Consider the following 22,765-nt stretch of genomic DNA (forward strand, 5'->3'; position numbering starts at 1 on the left):
GGCCATGTGGCCTACTCTTCTTCCTCGTTTCTACATTTACGGGTTTGGTAGTGCACACCAGTGAGAATCCCAAGTCTGCTCTGTGTTATTTGATCACTAATAGTAGGCGCCCTACAGTTGACACTGGCAATAGAGAGTATAGAACACAAATCAAAGTTCTTCTCCCATTAGTTAGTGTGCCATGGTTTAAGATAAGCAATAGAAGTTGGGGTCTGCTTTTAGTGTCTTACATAAAATCTGGATACCAAAGCAAGCAAGTACCACAGCGGTGCTGGTTAACTGCAGGACTGCATGTCAGCATAAATCAACTCTTTAAGAGCGGAGGGAAGTGGGAATGTAAGGCAAAATAATTTCACTGGATCAGAAAAATAAGGCTCTTTTACCTGCCACAATAGCCTCCGACAGCAATATCCTGCACATAGGCCAGTAGACTGAATCACAAAAATTTAAACAGGAAGCAATCTTTTTAGGGCTGTGAGGCTGGTTTAAGCCTGAAAAGAGATAATTGGCGTAACGAGCCTTGCGGTGAAGCCTACTTTCCACGAGGTGTTAAAATTAAGAATGATACACCACAGAAGGAAACCATTCAACGCATTTTGCCTATGCTAGGCCTTTGGAAGAATTCAGCAATTCATTCCAACCTTAGTCAACTCCCTAAAGCCATGTAATTATACTTCCTCTTCAAATATTTATCCAATTCTCTTTAAGTTACTACAGAATCTACTGCCACTAACATTTCAGGCAACTTGTTCCTGATCACCACAGCTCATTAGCTTATGAACCTTTGATAGCAGAGCAGCAGGCATCCTCCTCAAAATCTTTTACAAAGTCTCAATGATAGCCTTCATCCTGGCACAAGGCACCATTCAAATTAATGCTTATAGAAATGTCTATCCATCTATCGTGCAACTCCCCCAAGACTATTGTATATCTAAAATTTGCTGTGTTCTCCAATTAATTGCCCAATGCAAAGCTTCTGACTGCGTACAGTTGAAATTTTGTCATTGTCACCTGTATGCAGCACTGAAAACTGATTTCAAAAAGTGTCACATTCTCAGAGGATTCCTGCTCTGTCTACTTATTCCTACCTTGCCAAATTGCCACCCACTCACTATTCTCCTGAAATTTCAGCAGTTGCAGGATGAACAACTCCTGAAGAGTGCACTTCAGGGAATTCTCAAACACCTACATATCCTGCAGTGACTGCAGACACTCCTTGAACTTAGAAACCTGAGCTCAATTTGAGGTAGATCCCTTATTTATGGTTATTTCAGACAGACAAATCATCTTGAAGTTTCCACATGGTGGGCAATAGTCCTTAACTAGTCCATCATTTCGCGTAATAGTCAACCTACTTACACAATACATATGATAGTTTAATATATCCTTAGACTTGCATACTTGCATCCAGCAACATACTATCTGTACTACTTACTAGCGAATTCCTTCTTTCACCAAATTCTCATTGTCATTCACCCTAGCAGATAATCTGACTCAGTTGTCCATCAAACTTGAAAAAGTAGGTATTATACAATTGAAATTCAATTATACGTTACCTGACATGGAACACGAAATGACGTCTCTCCCTGATTCTTTGACTTGTCTATGCTATTTGTACAGCAATCATTATTGCAACACAGCTGGCACATTTTCAAGACTTCTGTCCAAGACTTTTTCAGACGTTCACAGTTCACTGCTGACATGAACCTGATGTTGACATCTGACTGGCTAACAGTGATGACATGATTCATAAGATGATACGAAATTACAATAATGGTCAACTTCATTACTGGTGCACCCCTTCTGTATTTAATTCATTCATAGGCTTTGGGCATCACTGGCTGGACCAACATTTATTGCCATTGTGATATATTGACAATTTGTCATGTGTACAGTGGTAAACCCTACCTAACTGGTTTCCATTGCTCCAGCAACATTAATTTCAAAATTCCTACATCTGTTCATGATCGTTTCATGATTTAAGTCAAGCCTTCCAAAACCTCCCCTAGATCTTCATCCTAAAATGTGCCCTCTCCTACAAGTCAGAATTATTCCGTATCTTTCACCTTGGTGGAAAAGTTTCAAGCCAACACCGGCCAACATTCTGAGATTCACTTGTAAAACACCTTGCCTTGCTGTATCACTCAGCCCCTTCAGATCCCTCCTCAAAACTACTGCTCCCCATTCCTATTTCCTGTCCAATCTGTCACTTTGTAAAACATCCAAAAATGTTCTATAACATGAAGTAGGTGTTAGCTTTTGTACCTTCTCTTAATTAGTTTCACTGTCTTTATCAATGTTCTTTCCATACAAGACTATGTTATTAAGTTTATGAAGGAGCACATAATGTTCCGGAAGTATCAAAGACAGCACCACAAACTTGCTTATAAGTTGAAAATTATATTTGCATAAAGATCAGGATAGTCAGATGGCCTTAAATAAAATAAAATCTAAACAGTGAGTTGGGTTCCAATGACAATTGGATTTATACTTTAAAAAGATGCAGCGGGCTCATAATTTAAGTACAGTACTTCAACTTTAGGAGAAAAGTTGGATGAAAAGTTAAACTACAATAACCTTTTGCTGGTAATTCTTTAAATGAGTTACACCAGTCCTTGGTAACTGTTTTACCATTGGTTCTTTCTCCCACTCAGGTCACCCAATGCATAACTATCTGGCTTATCACTAAACTCAGTTTTTAAAAGTCAAACATACTTATATTTGCTCGGGTAAAATTGAGCAAACCACTACAATGACTTTGTCTGTTGTATTTTCTTTTACTTCAACTCACCAAGATGTGAATATTTGAAAGTCAGTTACCAAGAGTTCTTTGGATTGCTTTGAAATTTATAGAACTAGACTGATTTCTAAGCAGGTCATTATACTATGTAAACATTCTACAAAGCAGGTCACTTCAACTTCTGAATGACCTGGCTTAGCAGGCAGGTGGTGGGAGCAGATTCAATAGCCGGTTCAAAATGGAATTGGGTTTTACTTGAAAAGCTACCTTCCAGAGGCCAATGGGAAAAGCAGAGGATGCTGGAAGCAATTGAGTGACTCTTTCAAAATACAAGCACAACAGACAGAATGGACTTCTCTGCCGTAGGGTTCTGTGATGCTAAGGCCTACTGTGCAGTACAACAAAAGTGCAGTAAACTGTAAACAAAGAAGAAGCCCTACACACAATGTTCTTTCACTGGTTTCTATTTTGTCTAATTTGTGCTCGACCTCAATGAAAAAATCATCTAGCTATTTGAAAGGAAAAATGATAATCTTGCACATTAAAAATAAATCAAGACAACATATACTTTGAAAGAGTAGATATTACTCAAAGTACTTTAATTGCATCTTAGCAGCCCAACAGAATCCAACATATATAAATAAGAAACATTCAGAAGGCTGATAACGATATCCTCCTTGACCAGTTTCAATTCTTCAGAGCTACCTTGTTTACTAACTTGCTCTTGTCTGCCTCTTCTAATTCAGAGTCATCCTCATCTGTCTTTCTATTTTTAATGCTACTTAGTGTTATGAAATAGGGGAAAGTTGAACCCTTCTGATAATTAAATCAAAACGCAAGCCCCAATCTTTTATGATGGGAGTAAAGGTTCTTTTCTAATAATTAAATCTGAAACATTTGCACAGACTGTCTCTTCTGGAACACTCTGATTTCTCCATTATACCACAAACACCTTTCTTCCAATGATTCTGCTGTCAAGGATGTTTTTCTCTGTAATTTCTTCGGTGAGAACTTCGAGCTAAAAAGCTGGGGTGCCATTTTTGGATAGATGGTGCTTTCTTAGAAAGCTTAGCAATTTCTTGAGACAGCTCAGGGCTTATTTCTCAGATGGCGGGCTTGCTCCTCTCTCAGATAACAGTTGGCTCTCACGCCAATCTTCAAAAACCCTTATATGTCTTATATAACCCCAATGGCACATCAATTCCTTACTATATGATTCATTTCAGGTTGTCAAAGCCATCAGTTTTAAATTCAATTGGTTTTCTGGTGCTTGGTTTAAATTAATTAGCTAAATTCAAACTTGTTGTTCTGATACCAAAATAAAACTTGTATTGCCTGCCAACTAGTATGGCCTTTTGATGCACTTGTTTCAATTTTGGGGCTCTGTGTACAGTACTTGTAAATTTTCTAACACAGACAAAGCACAATCTCTTAAAGGAACCATGCACTGCTCTTCCCCACTATCATTTTTACCAACAAATTCTAACTTCCTGCCTTCCAATTCATGACTATTTTACATAACTACATAACATTAGGAAACCCCCACCCACTCTTTACTAGTTTAAAGGCCCCCAAAATAGAATTAGCAAATGAATAACATGTAACAATAAATTGAAATAACTACAGATTGCATTTTTTAATGTAAAATGGAAGAAATCATAACCACGTACAATAATTTACAAAAGTGATAAATTTAGGTAATGGTGAAAGTGTTTTGGTTTCATCCTTTCCCACGTCAGCACGGCTGACAATGAGGGCTTGCACGTTAATTTTAAAACAGGGAACTTTTTGAAAAAAATAATCTTTACCAGTATGGATGGGACACAGATGAAGATCCCACTTTCAATGGAATAAAGTGTGGACTACTGGCTTCAGAAGGAAAAACGGAAAAACACTGACAAGTGAAAGTCACAGTAGAAAACAGCAGAGAGATTGGAAAGGCTATGCAACATAACTCAGTTCATCCAAAAATCACAGACCTAAATCGTTGTTAGATGATGGCAGAGATTTCCCCCAGTACCCAACATATGAATTTAGAAAGCACCTTTATTTATTGTAATAAAACAACCCAACTAGTAACAGCAACAGAGAAATAAGACAAAAAAAACTTTTCCGTCACTCAGCCGTAGTCAGCAAACTAAGTTTTGAGGAGTATTTTAATGAAAGAGACGTAGAAAGGAAATTCCAAAACTCAAGATAAAAGCAGCTGAAGGCACAGCCATCAACAGTGGAATACTGAGAATTAGACATGTGAAAGACAGTACAATCAGAGGAGCACAAAGATTTCAAAAACTTGTCAAAATAAAGGAGGTTACAGAGAGAGTAAGGGATTAGCTCATAGATGGATACAAAAACCAAGGCAATGTTTTCTTTAAAATCGAAGGGGTGAGTAAGATAATAAATTCTAATAATTGCCAAAGCCCTTTTCATTTTAATCTTAAACTTGTGTTTTTGTTAATTCGAACTGTGCTCCTTTCTCTTATCAGTAGCTTAATTTGAAGCGGCACTTCTCTATTACCTTCAATTCCTCTGCATCCCGTCCTTTCATGGGTGAAAGTGCCTCAGCTTCTTCACTCCTTATAACTCAGTCTTGAACCAAAGGGGCAGTCTCCCTGCTCATCATGTCCTTGGTCTGAAGTTTCTTTTTTATCTTGGTTGTGCAGAATGAGACACTATTCGCAGGATTTGTTTCAAATAGGGCACTACGCTGTTCAAGCATGATTTCTTCTAATACATTGTCCACAAACTGTTGGCTTTTTGGTATAATATTCTACTGCTTTGCTATTTGTTTTATGATAAGTATGAAGCTTATAAATACACAAATAACCAGTGCTTCATGTTTCTGTGTTAAGGCAATGAAATCCGATAAAACATCATTGTATCATAAAATCTATTTGAAAGTATTCCACCTGTTATGAAAGCTCTTTAAGAAAAACAATTTGACTCAGAAAATGACAATGCAACAAATTCTGTCACATATTAAGCTGAAACAGAGCTTGAATTGAACCTTTGCCCTTTCACTTGTCACCCTCCTTGTTTTAACACTTGATCCCAGACGCGATAAAGTGAAGCTGGTTTGCCTCTCATTGCTTTAAACAAAGATGAAAGTTGAATCATAATATATCAGTTAGTGACTTTGGCACAAGCAATTAATGAGTAAAAGAAAAAGCAACTTACAAAATGCTTGAATCTTTACACTTTATAGATGATGGTTGACAAAATTCTAACATATAGTGCATACTTTGGAAGCTCTCAACGGTCTCCCAACACCCTGCCTGCCAACTGTGACAAATTTCTTGGAAATTGATCAATAAGCCATGGCAACATCTACAAGGTTGTCCTTCTACCTTTTTTTGAGGAGAAATCATCAGGGCAAGAGATGTGGAAGATTCTCAACATGTGACCAGGTTGACAATGTGGCCGTCATTATACTTTAACTTACACAAACATTGGAGGGAGCTGCAAACCAAGAAACCAGATTCTTTCATTGCAGCAAAAACAAGAGCTAAGAACATGCTCTTGGTAATCTGTGTGCAAGAGCTGCTGCAGGGCTAGTCTCTTGTGATTCAGACTACAGAATAGCCAAAGGAAAAGTGTAAGTGCCCATGTTACAACTCATTAGCCCAGTGGATTGACACACTTGGTCAGCCAGCACATTGAAAAGACAACTTCACACAGCCATAGACAGAGACTCTGCCCCTTTCTCAGGGAACAATGCCGAGAACAGCAGGATCATCGTAGGTATAATTCCCTTTTAAAACAATGGTATGGACTAATTCTATTGGAATTTACTTGTAGATTACTGCACTTATGTCAGCATCCAGGAAACCATGATAAAAAATGCAGGGTTATTAGCAAAAGATACACTCAGGCCTAAAATCCTAAGAGGACACCTCAAGACTGACAAAGATGTAACAAACTTATTCCCTCCAAGAAATCACCAAACTTGTCTCTGAGCAGGGAGACAATGTCTCAGTATGTTTTAGTTTAGAAACTGAATCATGATGTATTTTCGGTTTTCTGTTCCCAGAAGCTTTTGGGGGAACAATGCACACTGCTGAGGTTCATAAATAACGAAGACATGTTTCAGCATTTATCCAACCGCTATGACTCAGTTGGGAGTGCATAATTTCAACTCTAAACTTTGCTTCCTTTCTCACATCCCTCTCATCACCAAAGCCACTAATTTCCACCTCTACAACAATGCCTGCCTCAGCCCCCATGCCACCAGCCGCATGAATGCTTCCCACCTCCAGTTTTGATTATTCCAACATCGTCATGTTTGGTCCTCTGTATTTGTGTATTCGCTCATTTCCACCAGGCCCAAATTGTAACTGTCCTGCATTCAAAGATCTAAAGTTCTCATCTTCAACTTTCTCCCTCCAAACTTCTCACGTTCTGTATGAATAAAACCAAGTTAACACAGTGTTACATGGGGCAGTTATGCTTTTGGATCACAGTCAGGGTTTTAATTTTTCTGTCTTCAGCACTCAGGCGAGTGAGGAGATAAACAGGGCCATGGGGGCACCTTGATGCCAATATTCTTGCTAATTAATAAGCATTTAAGGAGGTGAGTTAAGTATAGGATTGTCTGAGACATCTGTGGCAGTTCAACAACCTCACTGCCTATTTCCATGCATAAAGGATAATCAACTGAGTGAAGGTCAGCTCTGCTGCCACCCTTCTTCATCACTGGATGCTTGGTTGTGAAGAAACATGTTTGGGTGGCACGGCGGCTCAGTGGTTAACACCTCTGCCTCACAGCGCTAGGGACCCAGGTTCAATTCCACCCTTGGGCGACTGTCTGTGTGTTGTTTGCACATTCTCCCGTTTTCTGTGTGGGTTTCCTCCGGGTGCTCCGGTTTCCTCCCAAAGTCCAAAAGATGCGCAGGTTAGGTAGATTGGCCATGCTAAATTGCTCATTGTGTTCTGGAATGTGTAGATTAGGTGGGTAATAGGGGATGGGTCTGGGTGGAATGCTCTGAGGGTTTGTGTGGACTTGTTGTACTGAAAGGTCCTGTTTCCACACAGTAGGGATTCTATGATAAATGCCATTGTTTAAAAAAAATGTGAATTACACAGAAATCATTTTATTTTTAAAAAGTGAGGTAATTTGAAATCTTTTCAGTGATTCCAGGGGAGTAAAAGGTAAATAAATAGCATTGTAAAATACAGTCATAAATTCTAATGTGAAGTCCCTCTTTACTGCTCCTGTAAACAATCCAATTGCATCGTAAAGCTGGTTCACCAAGGAACCAGGAAAGAAAAGTGACTGACCATATAAGTGTAGAACTTTGATAACATTTACTCTTCTGGCATCCCTCTTTAAGGTACGGAAAAGGAACATGACATCGTGGGAGAAGTTATTAAGAAAGCAATTAATTGCACTCACAGATTGATGGGCATACAGATTTAATTTTGGTAGTTTCATCTCAAAGTGGAGAATAAATGACAACTAGAAAGATTGAAAATCTGTCCTTCCCGCAAACATTTTCTTGACCAAACACAAAATGGGATGAAACCTGGAATGTCTCCAATCTGAGCAGCTCAAATAATCACTTTCTTAACCAAGATGCTGGATGTCAATTTGCTGTTCAACCGTGAAGCTAATTACAGTGAAGCTGTAACTCCATCCCTACCAGCATCCACAAAGAAAAACAGAGTTATTGGGGAAATTAATACAAATATCTGATTTCTTAATTCAGCAAGGGAACTTCTTTTTGTAGAGTAAAGACTTCAGATCAGAACAAGAACAAAATTCAAACTATCAAGCCCATCTCCCAACTAACGAAGTGTAAAATGAACCTCCAAGCACTGTCTGGTGCCCATTTGTACCCCACCAGCTGTGGTCTTCACCAATCTTTGTGCTTTATGGGTCCTTGGGTCTCCATTTACAATCTTTCTGTCAATGGAATACTAAGTGCATTTTGGCAATCCTTTCATTAGCTATTCCATAATTGTAGGCACAAGTAATCCTATTAGGAAGCAGGCTTATGACGTGTTTAATATGCATGATAATACTGTTCACATTACCTAATCTTGAGAAAACTGACATTTACAAATGACTGTTTTATGACGAAATTCAGATACATATCCCCAATTACCTAAAGTGATGGATAAAACTCCAAGATTATCAATTTGATATAATAATTGAACATAATCATTCAAATTCCAGAAATCCTGATCTACAGGTTGGAAACACAAAGTTCGATGGATTGTTGGATCCACAATAATTCCACCATTATTCATATGACCTTCAGTCCCATCTTTACTCCTGAAGGCAGCCCTCAGCTGCTGGGACACACTTCTACAGGTGCTCCATGATATTTCACTCAAGTACTTTTTGCTCATGTGAGGTATGATGGGTTGACCTTGCAGGGGTAGCACAGTTGACCTACTCAGAAGACAGGCACACTTTCCCAGCAGTAGTAAACAATGAGGAATCAAGAATCTGGCCTGCCGTTGTATAAAGCCGCATCTCTGCTCCCTCCAACAGTCAGTCTTGTAACAGATCAACCAACAGCAAGGAAAAAAAATACACTGGTAGGACCTTGGTGTAAAGGTTCAGTTCCTCATTAGGTAAACTCACAAAGACACTCTGGGAGTATTTCAATCCTGTGTTCTGCTCTCAGAGATTCAGACTATGGGTTTAGTGTCAATATACAGTTGCAATGGTTTCATACCACCAACGAACTATTAGTGTGAACACAATAAAAACCAGATATTGAGTTTTTGCTTTACACAAATAATTAGAGCAGCCACTGCGGTATGCTGGAGGAGGAGATCCAGATCAAACAGTCTGGGGCTAAAAAAGCTTCTGAAATAATGGAGTAAGTAAATTATTTATAATGAGAAGCTAATGCATTCAGAAGTAAAATATCTGTTGATATAAACTCACTACAAACTTCTGTTAATGCTCATATTACCTTTTATATTCTTAGTTAACCTTTCAGTTATAAATAGGTTAGTTGCGACAGCAACTCTACTGATGCTAAGAATTGGGTCAGAGAGCATTAGAGTTTCACTGTAGCTTAAAGTGGTCTTACTTTACAAGGTTAATTAAATCAAAATGTTCTGTGACATGAACTGAATCATGCCAGAAAAAGAAAGCACATTTCAGGAAGTTATCTTACAAAGTCTTACATTTAAACTTTATAAAGAAGCACAACATTTCAAATACAGAACTGCCAATACCCAGCTCATTGGCGGTCTTTAACCAGCATGTTCTTACCTCTAGATTTTGTTTTTAATCCCATACAACCTCCTCCACCTTCAAAAGCCTTTTACAAACCTACCCCTTCAAGTAATGCTTTTCTCACTTACGTAAACTTTTCTTCCAAATCCTCCTTGGTGTCTAGTGTCCTGGAAATTTCACACTTGCAGCATTTTTGATTTCTTTCTTGTATTACACCTTCGTCAAACTAGAACACAGCTGCATTAAGTGACAACAAACATAAGGTCATTGTAGTAATACAAAGCTCTTGCTTATTTATATACAAATGTATTTTAAAACTTCAAGCAAGCACATTTGGAGTGGAGCAAGTTTCCAACCTTCACGATGACCCTTCTGAGCCAAGTGAAAGGATCACTGTCACTTTGCATCAGCAAAGACACATACTCATTTAATTGGATAGAACCGTCCTTTCTATGCGGAATGCAAACAGGATGCAGGTCGACTGATGAATGAATCTCATTCTCAGTGCCAGTTAAAAGCTTAAGCGTAGGCTTTGCCTATCAGGGTTAAGACAACTTCTTTTCCATAGAAAAAAATGACAGAAAGGAATAGTATCTCCATGGTGAAGCATTCAGGAAACGCTTGTTGTCGTTTTAGCAACAAACATTGGTATAAATATAAATAATACCATATTTGCTGGAAATCTGAAATAAAAATTGCTGGAAATACTCAGTAAATTTGGTAACATAAATGAAGAGAAGATCAGAGTTAATGCTTCAAGGCAAATATGACTCTTCTTCAGAACTGAATAGTCATATTCAATTCAAACACTGACTCTATTTTTCTCTCCTCAGATGGCGCCAGATCTCCTGACACAAATAACCCAAGTCCCCATTTTCCTTACAGCAGTTTTTGGTTTTATTACTACTCACAACTCACTGAGGCTCACCTTTTATTCCTTTATATGCCTTTTGCTAACACCAACATCCATTTTGTCATGCAATCACTCCTGCATTCAATCCTATCATTGATTTTCCCACCAGCCTGGAACTTTTAAGTTGCTTGAAATCTTTTACAACTCCAACATTTTCTAATTCCAATAGACGGTGGTCAGTCTAGCAAGAGCAGCATCTCTTGCTCATTTCTACTTGTCTTTCAGAAAGTGATGAACTATGTTCTTAAACTGCTGCAGTCTTTAGGGGGTGAGAATACCCACACTGTTGTTTGAGAGTTCCAGGATTCTGACTCCGCCATAGTGAAGGAACAAGGATATAGTTCCCAAGTCAGTATGGTCTGTGGCTTGAAGGAGAACTTCCAGATGGTGGTGTTCCAATATACCAGTTGCCAGCATCCTACCTGGTAAAGATCATGGCTTTGTAAGGTCTGTGGGGCAATGGCCTCATGGTATTATAATTGGACTATTAATCCAGAGTACCAGGTAATGTTCTCGGGACCAAGGTCTGAATCCTGCCATAGCAGATGCTGGTTTTGAGAGGCTAATGGTGACCATTGAATTGTTGTCACTTGTTGGGAAACCCCATTTGGCTCACCAATGTCCTACTAGCATTGACTATCTTTATCTACTCTGATCTACGTGTGACTCCTGACCCACAGCAATGTGGCTGCCTCTTAGGTGCCTTCTGGGCAATTAGGGATAGCCAATAAATGTGCCATGATTTAGTTTATAAAAAGATGCTGTCAAAGGAACCTTGGCGAATTGGTATAATTACACACTGCTGTTGCTATACGTAGATGGCGAAGGGAGTGAATGCTAAAGGTGGTGTACGGAGCGCCACTTTCCATGCAGTTTGAGTTTGAGTTTGAGTTTGATGTATTGTCATCCCATGTACCAAGATACAGTGAAAAATGTTGTTTTGCATGCTATACAGGCAAATTGTACAATATAATATGCATGAAGGCAACAGAACAGAATGCAGAATACAGTGTTACTGTCGCAGAGAAGGTGCAGAGAGAGAGAGAGAGAGAGGCAGAGATGAGAATTAACACTTGAGAGGTCTGTTCAAAAGTCTGACAATGGTGGGTAAGAAACTGTTCCTGAATGTGTTCATCCACGTATTCAAACTGTTATATCTTCTGCCTAGCCGAAGAGGGTGGAAGACAGTATGACCAAGTGATCTTTGATTATGTGGGAAGTATAGATGGCGTCAAATTTCATCAATGTAGTTAGACCAGGAGTCATCTGTGCAAGTGGAGATTATTCTATCATATTCCTGACTTGCACCTTGAAGATGGGGATCAGGCTGTGGAGAATCAGGTGGTGATCACTGGCTGCGGACTTCTTAGCCTCAAGTTTGCTCTTGTAGTAATTGTATGGCAGTCCAGTCAAGTTTCTGAACAATGCTAACTCCTAAGATGTTGATGGTGGACAATTCAGTCATGGTAACAGCACTGAAGGAATCAGGATTTAGTGGCTCTTATAGAAATGGTCATTGCCTGACACTTGCGTGACATGAATGTTACTTGCCATTTGTCAGCCCAAGGTGAATGCTGTCTGAGTCTTAATGAACCGGACAATGAACTGCTTCAGATTCTGTGGTGTCTCAAATAAAAACTGGGAAATCACCAGCAAATACCTAAACACCTGATCTTATGGTGGAGGGAAAACCAAGGATGAAACAGCTGAACATCACTGGGTCTAGAACACTATGGCCCCTTGCAATGAAGCTGAGATGATCGACCTCCAATAACCATGACCATATTCCTTTGTGCTAGGCATGACTCCAACCAATACAGACATATATCCCAATTTCCACGCAGTCCTGTTTTGCTTGGGCTTCTTTATGGCACAAAACATTGGATATGACTTTCACTTCTAGAATTCAGCACCTTAGGTCATATTTTGGACAAATGCTGTAATGAAATCAATAGCCAAATAGACTGGTGGAACCTAAACTGAGCATCTATTCACAAGTTTTGCTGAGTAAAACTTGTCACTTCATTGCACTGTTGATGACATCTTACATCACTTTGCTGATAACTGACAGCGGAAGGGCGAGGCAGTAATTAGCTGAATTGGATTTGTTCCCTTACTAAAGCAACCAAATATTATCAGGTAGATGTCATGTCATGGCTTTACTGGAACGGCCAGGCTATGGACGTAGATAATTCAAGGAGACCAATCTTCAGTTTTACAGCCAGTCTACTGCAGTATAGATTTTGCTTCACCCAGTGCCTTCAGCCATTTCTTAACATCAAAGACATTGTATAAAATCGGCATGTTTGTTGCTGGGGATCTGTGGAGGCTGAAATACAACATGCACTCAAACATCAAAAACAAAGTTGTTGGAAAAGCTCAGCAGGTCTGGCAGCATCTGTGAAGAAAAAAATCAAAGTTAATGTTTCACGTCCAGTGACCCTTCCTCAGAACGGGTCACTGGACCTGAAACATTAACTCTTGACTTTTTTCTTCACAGGTGCTGCCAGACCTTCTAAGCTTTTCCAGCAACTTTATTTTTGTTCCTGATTTACAGCATCCACAGTTCTTTCAGTTTTTATGCACTGTTTTATATCAGGCTGAATATGGCTTCAAACTGGTATTTTGCACTGGCGAACTGAGCATTCCCACAATTGAGGACAGGGACATTTGTGAGGGTCCGCTTCCAGTTAATTGCTTAATTCTCCAGCACCATTCAAGTGAAGGACATGGCAGCACTGCAGACCACTGATCTGACCCACTGTTTTTAGGATTGCCTTGCTTGGTCTACCACAAGCTTCATCTACTGTATTATAGCTCTAGCACATCAGGTTTTTATTAAAAATGTCAGAAGTCACATAACACCAGGTTATAGTCCAACAAGTTTATTTGAAATCACATGCTTTCGGAGCAAAGCCCCTTCAGCAGGTGGTGAGAGAGAAGCACACAAGCACAGAATTTCTAGGCAGAGAGATCAAAAGATCATACAAATAGTGTGGGTGACGTGTTTAATAGAAAGTCTCTGCAGGTGATCAAAAGTTTCAGATGTTATGAGTAAAGTGTCAACAGCTAAATAACAAGCAATAACCTATAATTTGATTAAATGAGGCCCTTGGCCTCCCTACTTATAAATAATCTGTGTTTGTGTGCTTCTCTCTCACTTTACCTAATGAAGGGGCTATGGTCTGAAAGCTTGTGATTTCAAATAAACCTGTTAGACTATAACCTGGTGCTGTGACTTCTGACTTTGCCCACCCCAGCCCAACAGCTGCGCCTCCACATCATTTTTTTTTAAGGTATGCTTGACAATGTACCTGGTACATTCTCCATAACTCCTTATGGAAGGAGGGTAGGTACCTTAAACTGATGTTAGTAGTAAGCAGCAGGGTTAAATTGGGCTATAAGTTCTCAGATTGCGGTTGAAGACACTGAACAGCGATGCTGCCTAGCCTGAGCATTTCCAGCAATTTTGGTTCTTGTTTCAAGTTCTCAGCATCTGCAGTGTTATGCTCTTCTAATGATGTAATTAATATATTGTACATATTCTCTTTGGGATAAAAACTAACATAGTCAACAACAAAATCAAAGACTTTGTTTTTGAAAACATTTTTGTAAAATTTAAAACATGAGATTTCATGAGCAGCACCACAAAAAATTTGTTAACAATTCACAAATATCATAGAAGGTAACTAATTGTTCAAGGTATTCCAGCTGTCGTCTTGCTGGTGCCTTGCAATGTTTTAATCCGATGTTCCTATTTTCTCCTCTATTCCCTTTGAAACAAAGGCTGACATTTCATTTGCCTTCCATAGTCCCTGATGAACCTGGATGCTTGTTTTGTGAATCATGCACGAGGGCTCCCAAATAGCTCTGTGCTGCACTTTTCTGCAGTCTTTCTTAATTTAAATACGTTCAGCTCCTCTATTCATTCTGCAAATTGCTTGACCTCGCATTTTCTGACATTTTACTCCACCTGACAAGTTTAGGCTCACTTGCTCAACCTGTTTATACCCTTTTGGACTGCGTCACTCAGTTCTCAACTTGCTTTTTTTCCCCCCCAAATTCCTTCAACCTAACTTTCCTCAGTTTGTTGGGGGATGGGGTGGGTTGGCGGTGGTAAGCAATTTACAAAAGCGGGCCAACAAGGTTGATTTTTTTTTCCCCCACACAGGTACACACTGAGTGCTCGGTCTCTGAACCATACCTTAGAGACCGTGTGACGGGCGCGCACACATACACACACAGCCTTTACTTTGTGAATGGGCTCGGAAGTGTCACTGACTGGTCAGAAACATCAACCCCACCTTCCCAACCCCCAATTTTATCAAACTGGCAGTGGAGCTCTCCCCCTCTCTAAACAAATGACCCTTCGTTCTCCCTCAGATGAAGTGGCAGGGAGTCAGGTTATCCACACCTTCGCCCCCTCCTTTAAATCCCAAGAGCTTTTTTTTTCTCCCCTACCATTCTCCGTGGGATTTTTTAAAAAAACTGTTGGGAAATGCCCTGTTTCTCTCGGCCTCCCTTTTCCTGAGTTTCCTCACTTTCTCCTGTTCTATTTGCTGAAGACTGTCCCCATGCCCATGGACGCTCTCTCTCTCCTTCTCAGTATTTGCCTGATTTTTCTGCTCCCTCCTGACAGTTTTACTCCCTCCCTTTCAGGGGGAGGGGTCTCCGTGCCCAGCAAACGCCGGTGGGTGATGAGGGCCGACAGCGGCTCTGATTACCGCCAGCACCCTTGGGTCCCAGTCCCCCACCACGCCGACCTCAGGCCCGTCGCCGCACTTTCCAAGCCCCAGCCTACCTCACGACATGGCCAAGATCTCACCACCCCGACTCCGGAAGCGCACCGGCCGACACTTCATTTACACACGCTGTCCGCCTACCCGGCCCTCACCAACACTCGGAACCCGCATGTAAGCAACAGATCTGCCCACCTCCGACTCCTGCGCCCTCTCTTCCCGGCCGCGCGGGGTCGCTGCGCCCTCTCCTCCCGGCCGCGCGGGGTCGCTGCGCCCTCTCCTCCCGGCCGCGCGGCGTCGCTGCGCCTGGTTCTAATAAATATTCCATTTGTCGAGTTTGGAATTTATTCATTTTGTCATGGTATTTTGGAATTCCACAAGGATGTTGAGGTTAACAGCACTCTGCCCTGTCAATATGATCCAAATTGTGATTGAATGTTCATGTCTTCAGTCCCTTCGGCGATGTGACCTCGCTTTCAGTTCATGATGGCGGTTGTGGGAAGGCGCTGGGCTGTAGCGTGACTCCAGGAAAGAGGGACATCAGAGCATCCAATGGAGGTCAACTGGAGCCGTTGGAGAAGGGAGCAGGTATTTGTCATCACTCCGACAAATATTTTAACGTGCTAAATGCTTGTACGAAATATCAGTCCCTAAATAGCTGCACCAACTGTCTCATTCAGCAGACACCTTTTCCTCTAAAGAATTCAAAATCACCTTCCTCATTAACAAATCTCACTCACCCCTCTCTTGACCCAGCACTATAGCAGCCCAACAGTCACAGCGTTCGCTCTTCTTAGCCTGAGCTACTGTACCCGCTCTGTTAGCTTGCACTCTGAAGAATCCGGTTTGGCTTTGCATCAAAAATGCGTGCATTTTATTTGTAAGTTTCGTAAGGATTCATTTCAGCGCAATTCAGGTCTGGCAGAATCTGTGGATAGAGAAATGGAATTAACACTTCAAGTCTGATCTGATTCTTCAGAATGTTTACTCTCTCTCTCTCTCTCTCTCTCTCCACAGATGTTGTTAGAACTCCTGAGTTTCTCTAGCGTTTTCTGCATTTGTTTCAGATTTCTATCATCCACAGTATTTTTTTATTATTTTAGTGCAACTCGGAAATTGCATAGCACTATATTGATCTGTTCAGTTTTTCTCATAACAATACCCGCAGTTTTTTTAAAAACACTGGCTTTCAGCCAGCCATTTTGCTGTGGTCAGCCAGTCCTACAGTATGGCCTCATCCACATTGAGCCTTTGCAGTCATTGCGCCAAACTTCAGGGTGTCCTTCAGCATGTAATCCAAGACTTTGGAAAACATCAATCTTCAACATTAAACCACTACTGCAGGTCATGATTTCACACTTGAATTAAAAGTGAGGCCACATTGCTGAAGAAAATAAAGGCATGAAATATGTTAATTGCAGTGGAAGATCAGTATGTTTCTGATGGGCCAAAGGTTATCTTTTGCTGATAGCTTTCCATGAGCAGTTGATGCCTTGGTATCTCCCCCCGTAAATAATTCTTTGGGCACAGAGTCCAGTGTTGCAAAATGCTCAGGATTAGATTAGATTCCCTACAGTGTGGAAACAGGCCCTTCAGCCTAACAAGTCCACACCGCCCCTTGGAGCATCCCACCCAGACCCGTCCCCCTATAACCCACACATCCCTGAACACTACGGGCAACTTAGCATGGTTGATCCACCTAGCCTGCACATCTTTGGACTGTGGGAGGAAACCGGAGCACCGGAGGAAACCCACGCAGACACGGGGAGAATGTACAAACTTCGCATGTTTACCCGAGGCTGAAATCGAACCCGGGTCCCTGGTGCTGTGAGGCTGCAGTGCTAACCACTGAGCCACCGTGCCGTCCCGTACCCTCCTCCCTCCGAACAAACCTCAGGGGATTTCTGTCCCACTGCAACTATCCATCTTTGGTCCGCCTCCCCCTCTCACCCTTTTTATTCCAGAACCCTTTCCCCATCCCCCTTTTCTGATGAAGGGTCTAGGCCCGAAATGTCAGCTTTTGTGCTCCTAGGATGCTGCTTGGCCTGCTGTGTTCATCCAGCTCCACACTTTGTTATCTCGGATTCTCCAGCATCTGCAGTTCCCATTATCTCTGATGGCAGATAATAGCGTTTAGATTCAATTTCTAATCTAATCTAATCTAATTAATCTATCTGGAATTGAGAGCTAGTCTCAGTGATAGTTTCATGATTATCATTGCTTGTCTTGAACACCCATCTGATTCACAAATATAATTTAAGGAAGAAAATCTGCTGTCTTTACCTGGTTTGGCCTAATATGCTTCAGCCGCTTGCTGTTTCAAACCAGGGCATCCACGTTTAATAACCAGAGATGCCCAATTTTACAACATATGTCTGCTACGAAGAGGCAGTGGTCCATCACCACCTTTTTATTTGCTGAGGATGAAGTTGTCTACGTGCAACAGAATACCCAGACCAGTGAAACAGCGGTTGTTCTTTCCTTACCAGATCACTGGCCCGTGCAACCCAAATCATTTTCCTAACCATTGCATGCGCTGCCGAAGTCTGCTTACACCATGAGGACAACATTTGACTTTGGTCAGATATTCCAACATCAAAGCACAGTGCATCATGTCTTTAATACAATCCACGTTGTTCAGTGTTATTTTTAAACCCTGTTTTTTTCAAAGACTGGGCTTCTGAAAACTGTGACCATGGCCAGTATGATACTTGATTGAATGCTGCCTTAATACTTACAACTTTCTACCTGATAAAACTTTACTAACTTCTGAGTTGCTTAAAAAAGTGAGGATAAACTGTTATTCATTGTGGAAAGACCATGTTCCTGACAATTGTTGATGACAAGCTAGCTTAGCACAGTGCTCAAAAATATTCTTCCATGGGGAAAAATGTTTTTAGTTCATAAATTTTAAAATGTTTTAAATTTTATCTCATGGGATGTGGGTTTCATTGGCTGGATCAACATTCATTGCCCATAGCTGGTTGCTCTTGAGAATGTGATGGTGAGCTGTCTTCTTGAACTGCTACAGTTCATTTAGTGTCGGTGGTCCAAAATGCTGTTTGGAAGGACGTTGCAGGATTTTGGCCCAATAACACTGAAAGAACAGTGGGGACTGTTATTTGGCCATCAATAACAGTTTTCCATGTCCATGTTTAACTTGACGGAGGTTACAGTCATTGTTTTATATGTTTAGTTTTGCTCATGTATTTATTAAATTCAATTTGTTGCATTGTACAGCCCTTCTTTCATAGGTTGCTTCAATGGCTGGATATCCTGGACCCAACAACATTATTAGCCTCAAATGTAAGCACAGCTTTATTTTAAAAACAAGTAGAGTTATGATTAATTATGTGTGTTTTTTACTGTACGGGTTTGAATTTTTATTTTTATTCACTGATGACGTGGGCGTCACTGGCTGGTCATCATTTATTGCCCATCCCTAGCAGCCTTTGAGAAGGTGGTGGTGAACTGCCATCTTGAACTGCTGCACTTCATGTGATGTAGGTTGATTCACAATGCCATTAGGGAGCGATTTCCAGGATTTTGACCCAACGACAGTGAAGGAATGGCAATACATTTCCAAGTCCGGATGGTGTCCTTCCAGTTGGAAGTTGTCATGGGCGCTCTATAAGGATCTTAAGTGAATTTCTACAGTACATTCTGTAGATAGCAAACAATGCGGCTACTGAGCATTGGCGATAGAGACAGTGGACGTTTGTGGATGTGCTGTAAATTAAGCGGGCTCCTTTGTCCTGGATGGTGTCCACCTTTTTCAGTGTTTTTGAAGCTGCACCCATTCAGGCAAGTGGGGAATATCCCAACACACTCCTGATTTGTGCCTTGTAGATGTTAAAGAGACTTCGGGAGAGAGTTACTCACCGCAATATTCCTGGCCTCAGATTCTAATATTTAGTAATGTTGAAATTCCATTTCCAATTGTCAAATCAATGTTGGACCTTGTGCTTTCTATCTTTTTACTCTTTCCAGCCTCAGAGCCCTCTGCAATATCTCTACTGCTTCATTTCTAATCTTGTGAACATCCCTGATTTTAATCACTTCACCTCTTATGGTTGTGCCTTCTGCTGCCAAGATTCAAACTTGTTAAGTGTCAGCCTATCTTTTTACGTCAGTTTAGTATATTACAAGCTGTATAACATACATTCGAGTTGACAGAAAATAATATAGCATCTGATTCACTTTGATCAGTATCATTAATTGCATCCAGCTGAACAGCAGAATAGAAGTCATGACAGTGAAAGTTTAAAAACGATACTGAATTAGTGTTAATTAAAGACCAATTCTGTCATCACTATTTCAGCATAATTTCACTCAATCTATGGAAAGGTATTTTAAAACATACTTTACTTGTGGATACCTGTAAGCTAATTACAAGGCAGGTATTCAGTTGTGGATACTTTAGGTTGAGCAGCAATTCAAAAATATTGACAGATCACTCACTTTTGCAACAGCATTAAGTACACTTTGAGTATTCCCACCTGAGGGCCAAAACCCCAAATTGTTCGGTTTACAATGTGGGAATGTTAGAATTCAACTGCTTTACAAGCACTTATTCCATTTACCCAGCACAAAGGAATGCAAGGAACCCCCATATTTCCTATGAACTGCAACATCATTTTATTTGTAAAGTGTGAGATGGCTTGGGCTGTGTTCATTGGATATTTTTATTCATTCATGGCATATGGGTGTTGTTAGATGGGCCAGCATTTGTTTACAATTTCTAGATAGCCTTGAGAAAATGCTGGCAAACAGTGTTCTCAAATCAGTGCAACCCATTTAGTGTAGATAGACCCACAATGCCATTCGAGGGCAAGTTGCAAGATTTTGACACAGTGACACTGAAGGAACAGTGATCTCTTTACAAGCCAGGATACCGAGTGGCTTGGAGGGGAACCAACAGATGGTGGTATTCCCATGTATCTGCTCTCTTCATCCTTCTAGATGGAAGTAGTCATGTCTTTGGAGGGTGCTGTCTAAGAACCTGTAGTGAATTTCTGCAATACATCTTGTAAATAGTTCACACTGCTACAACTGATCATAGATGGAGGAGGGAGCAAATGTCTGTGGATTTTTGCAGTCAAGCAGGCTACTTTGTCCTGGATGCTGTCAGGCTTCTTGAGTTATTGAAGCTGTACCCATCCCAGGCAAGTTGGTAGTATTCCCTCACACTCCTGATTTGTGCCCTCTGGATGGGCGAACAGGTATGGATGTCAGAAGGTGAGTTACTTACTGCAGGATTCCTAGCTTCTGATTTGCATTCATAGCCACAATATTTGTGTGGCTAGTTCAGTTTCTGATCAGTGGTAACTCCATAATATTGATATTGGGGGATTCAGTGGTGTCATTGCTATTGAATAGAACATATCACAGTACAGGCCCTTTGGCCCATAATGTTTTACCAACCAATTATCCTACTCTTAAGATCAAACTGCTCTTCATACCCTGCATTTTACTATCATCCATGTGCCTATCTAAGCGTGTCTTAATTTTCCTTAATGTATCTGACTTTGCTACCACCGCAGGCAACGCATTTGACGCACCCATTACTCTCTGTGTAAAGAACCTATCTCAGCTATCTCCCCTATACCTTCTTCCAGTCACCTTAAAATTATGCCCCCTTATGATAGCCATTTCCGCCCTGAGAAAAAGCCTCTGGCTATCCACTGTTTCTATTGCCTCTTATCATCTTGTATATCTCTACCAAGTCATCTCCCATCCTTCTTTGCTCCAATGAGAAAAGCCCTAGCTCCCTCAACCTTTCCTCATAAGACCTCCCCTTCCAGTCCAGGCAGCATCATGGTCAATCTCCTGTGCACCCTCTCGAGCTTCCACATTCTGTGGCGACCAGAACTGAACACAATATTCCAAGTGTGATCTAACCAGGGTTTTATAGAGCTGCAGCATAACCTTGCAGCTCTTAAACTCAGTTCCCCCGCCACTGAAAGCGAACACACCATACGCCTTCTTTACAACGCTGTCAACTTGGCTGGCAACTTTGAGAGATCTATGGATGTGGACCCCAAGATCCTCTGTTCCTTCACACTGCCAAGAATGCTGCCATTAATCCTGTACTCTGCATTTAAATTCGACCTTCCAAACTGAATCTCTTCACACTTATCCGGTTTGAATTCCATCTGCCACTTTGTTGCCCAGCTCTGCATCCTGTCAATGTCCTGTTGCAACCTACAACAGCCATCCACACTATTCACAACTCCACCAACCTTAGTGTCATCGGCAAACTTACTGACCCACCCTTCCACTTCCTCATCCAAGTCATTTACAAAGCTCACAAAGAGCAGAGGTACCAGAAGAGATTTGTGCGGATCACCCCTGGTTACTGAGCTCCAGGCTGAATACTTACCATCTACTACCACCCTCTGTCTTCTATTGGACAGACAGTTCTGTATCCAAACAGCCAAATTTCCCTGAATCCTATGCCTCCTTACTTTCTGAATGAGCCTATGTAGGAAACCTTATCATATGTCTTGCTAAAATCCATATATACCACATCACTGCTGTACTTGCATCAATGTGTTTTGTCACATCCTCAAAGAATTCAGTAAAGCTTGTGAGGCATGACCCATCCCACTCAAAGCCATGCTGACTATTTCTAACCAAACTGCACCTTTCCAAATAATCATAAATGCTATCCCTCAGAATCCTCTCCAATAATTTTCCCACCACAGAAGTAACTCTGCCTGGTCTGTAATTCCCAGGATTATCCCTATTCCCTTTCTGGAACAAGGAAGTAGCATTTGCCACCCTCCAATCATCTGGTACTACTCCACTTCTGCCCTTACTGTGGATGGAAGTCCATTTATGAAGCAGCCTGAAGATGATTAGATCTCTGAATGGCTCGGATGATGGTTAGATTTTCTGTTCTTAGAGGTGGTCATTGCCTGGCACTTGTGTGGTGCGAATGTTACTTGCCACTTTTCAGGCCAGATATAGATATTGTCTAGGCCTTGTTACTTTTGAATACACACTTGCTTCAATATCAAAGGAGGCTTGAATGGTGCTGAATCTTTCACTGATTTCACACATCCCCACTTCTGCCCTTACTGTGGATGGAAGGCTGTTTATGAAGCAGCTTGAAGATGATTAGACCTATGAATTGTTGTTTGCCCCAGGATTGCTACCTTGCAGACTTAAGAGAG

At 41.0% G+C, this 22,765-nt stretch overlaps 2 protein-coding genes across 11 annotated transcripts in view; one reads left to right on the forward strand and one right to left on the reverse strand.

Annotated features, from left to right (window-relative positions):
• gpam (glycerol-3-phosphate acyltransferase, mitochondrial) overlaps positions 1–16,077 on the reverse strand; it is a 78,846-nt gene extending 62,769 nt beyond the window's left edge. For 4 of the 6 annotated variants that reach the window (XR_007249568.2, XM_048551221.2, XM_048551220.2 and 1 more), the window contains exons 1-2: positions 15,650–15,776; positions 10,064–10,172 (exon numbers count right to left, since the gene is read on the reverse strand). The gene's annotated coding sequence lies outside the window, so the exon portion shown is untranslated. The other 2 variants (XM_059653026.1, XM_048551218.2) reach the window with 2 other exon arrangements.
• Positions 15,569–22,765, forward strand: part of sfxn4 (sideroflexin 4) — a 56,787-nt gene continuing 49,590 nt past the window's right edge. For 2 of the 5 annotated variants that reach the window (XR_009446964.1, XR_007249569.2), the window contains exons 1-2: positions 15,861–16,175; positions 18,828–18,893. Coding sequence is in view for 3 of the 5 variants with exons in the window: in XM_048551224.2 (XP_048407181.2) it covers positions 16,140–16,175; positions 18,828–18,893 (102 nt within the window). In the remaining 2 variants the exon portion in view is untranslated. Of the gene's footprint in view, positions 15,762–15,860; positions 16,176–18,827; positions 18,894–22,765 lie in introns of those variants that run through there. The other 3 variants (XM_048551224.2, XM_048551223.2, XM_048551225.2) reach the window with 3 other exon arrangements.

Source organism: Stegostoma tigrinum, chromosome 20 (genome assembly GCF_030684315.1).
Source record: "Stegostoma tigrinum isolate sSteTig4 chromosome 20, sSteTig4.hap1, whole genome shotgun sequence".
In the NCBI taxonomy this organism is placed as follows: Eukaryota; Metazoa; Chordata; class Chondrichthyes; order Orectolobiformes; family Stegostomatidae; genus Stegostoma; species Stegostoma tigrinum.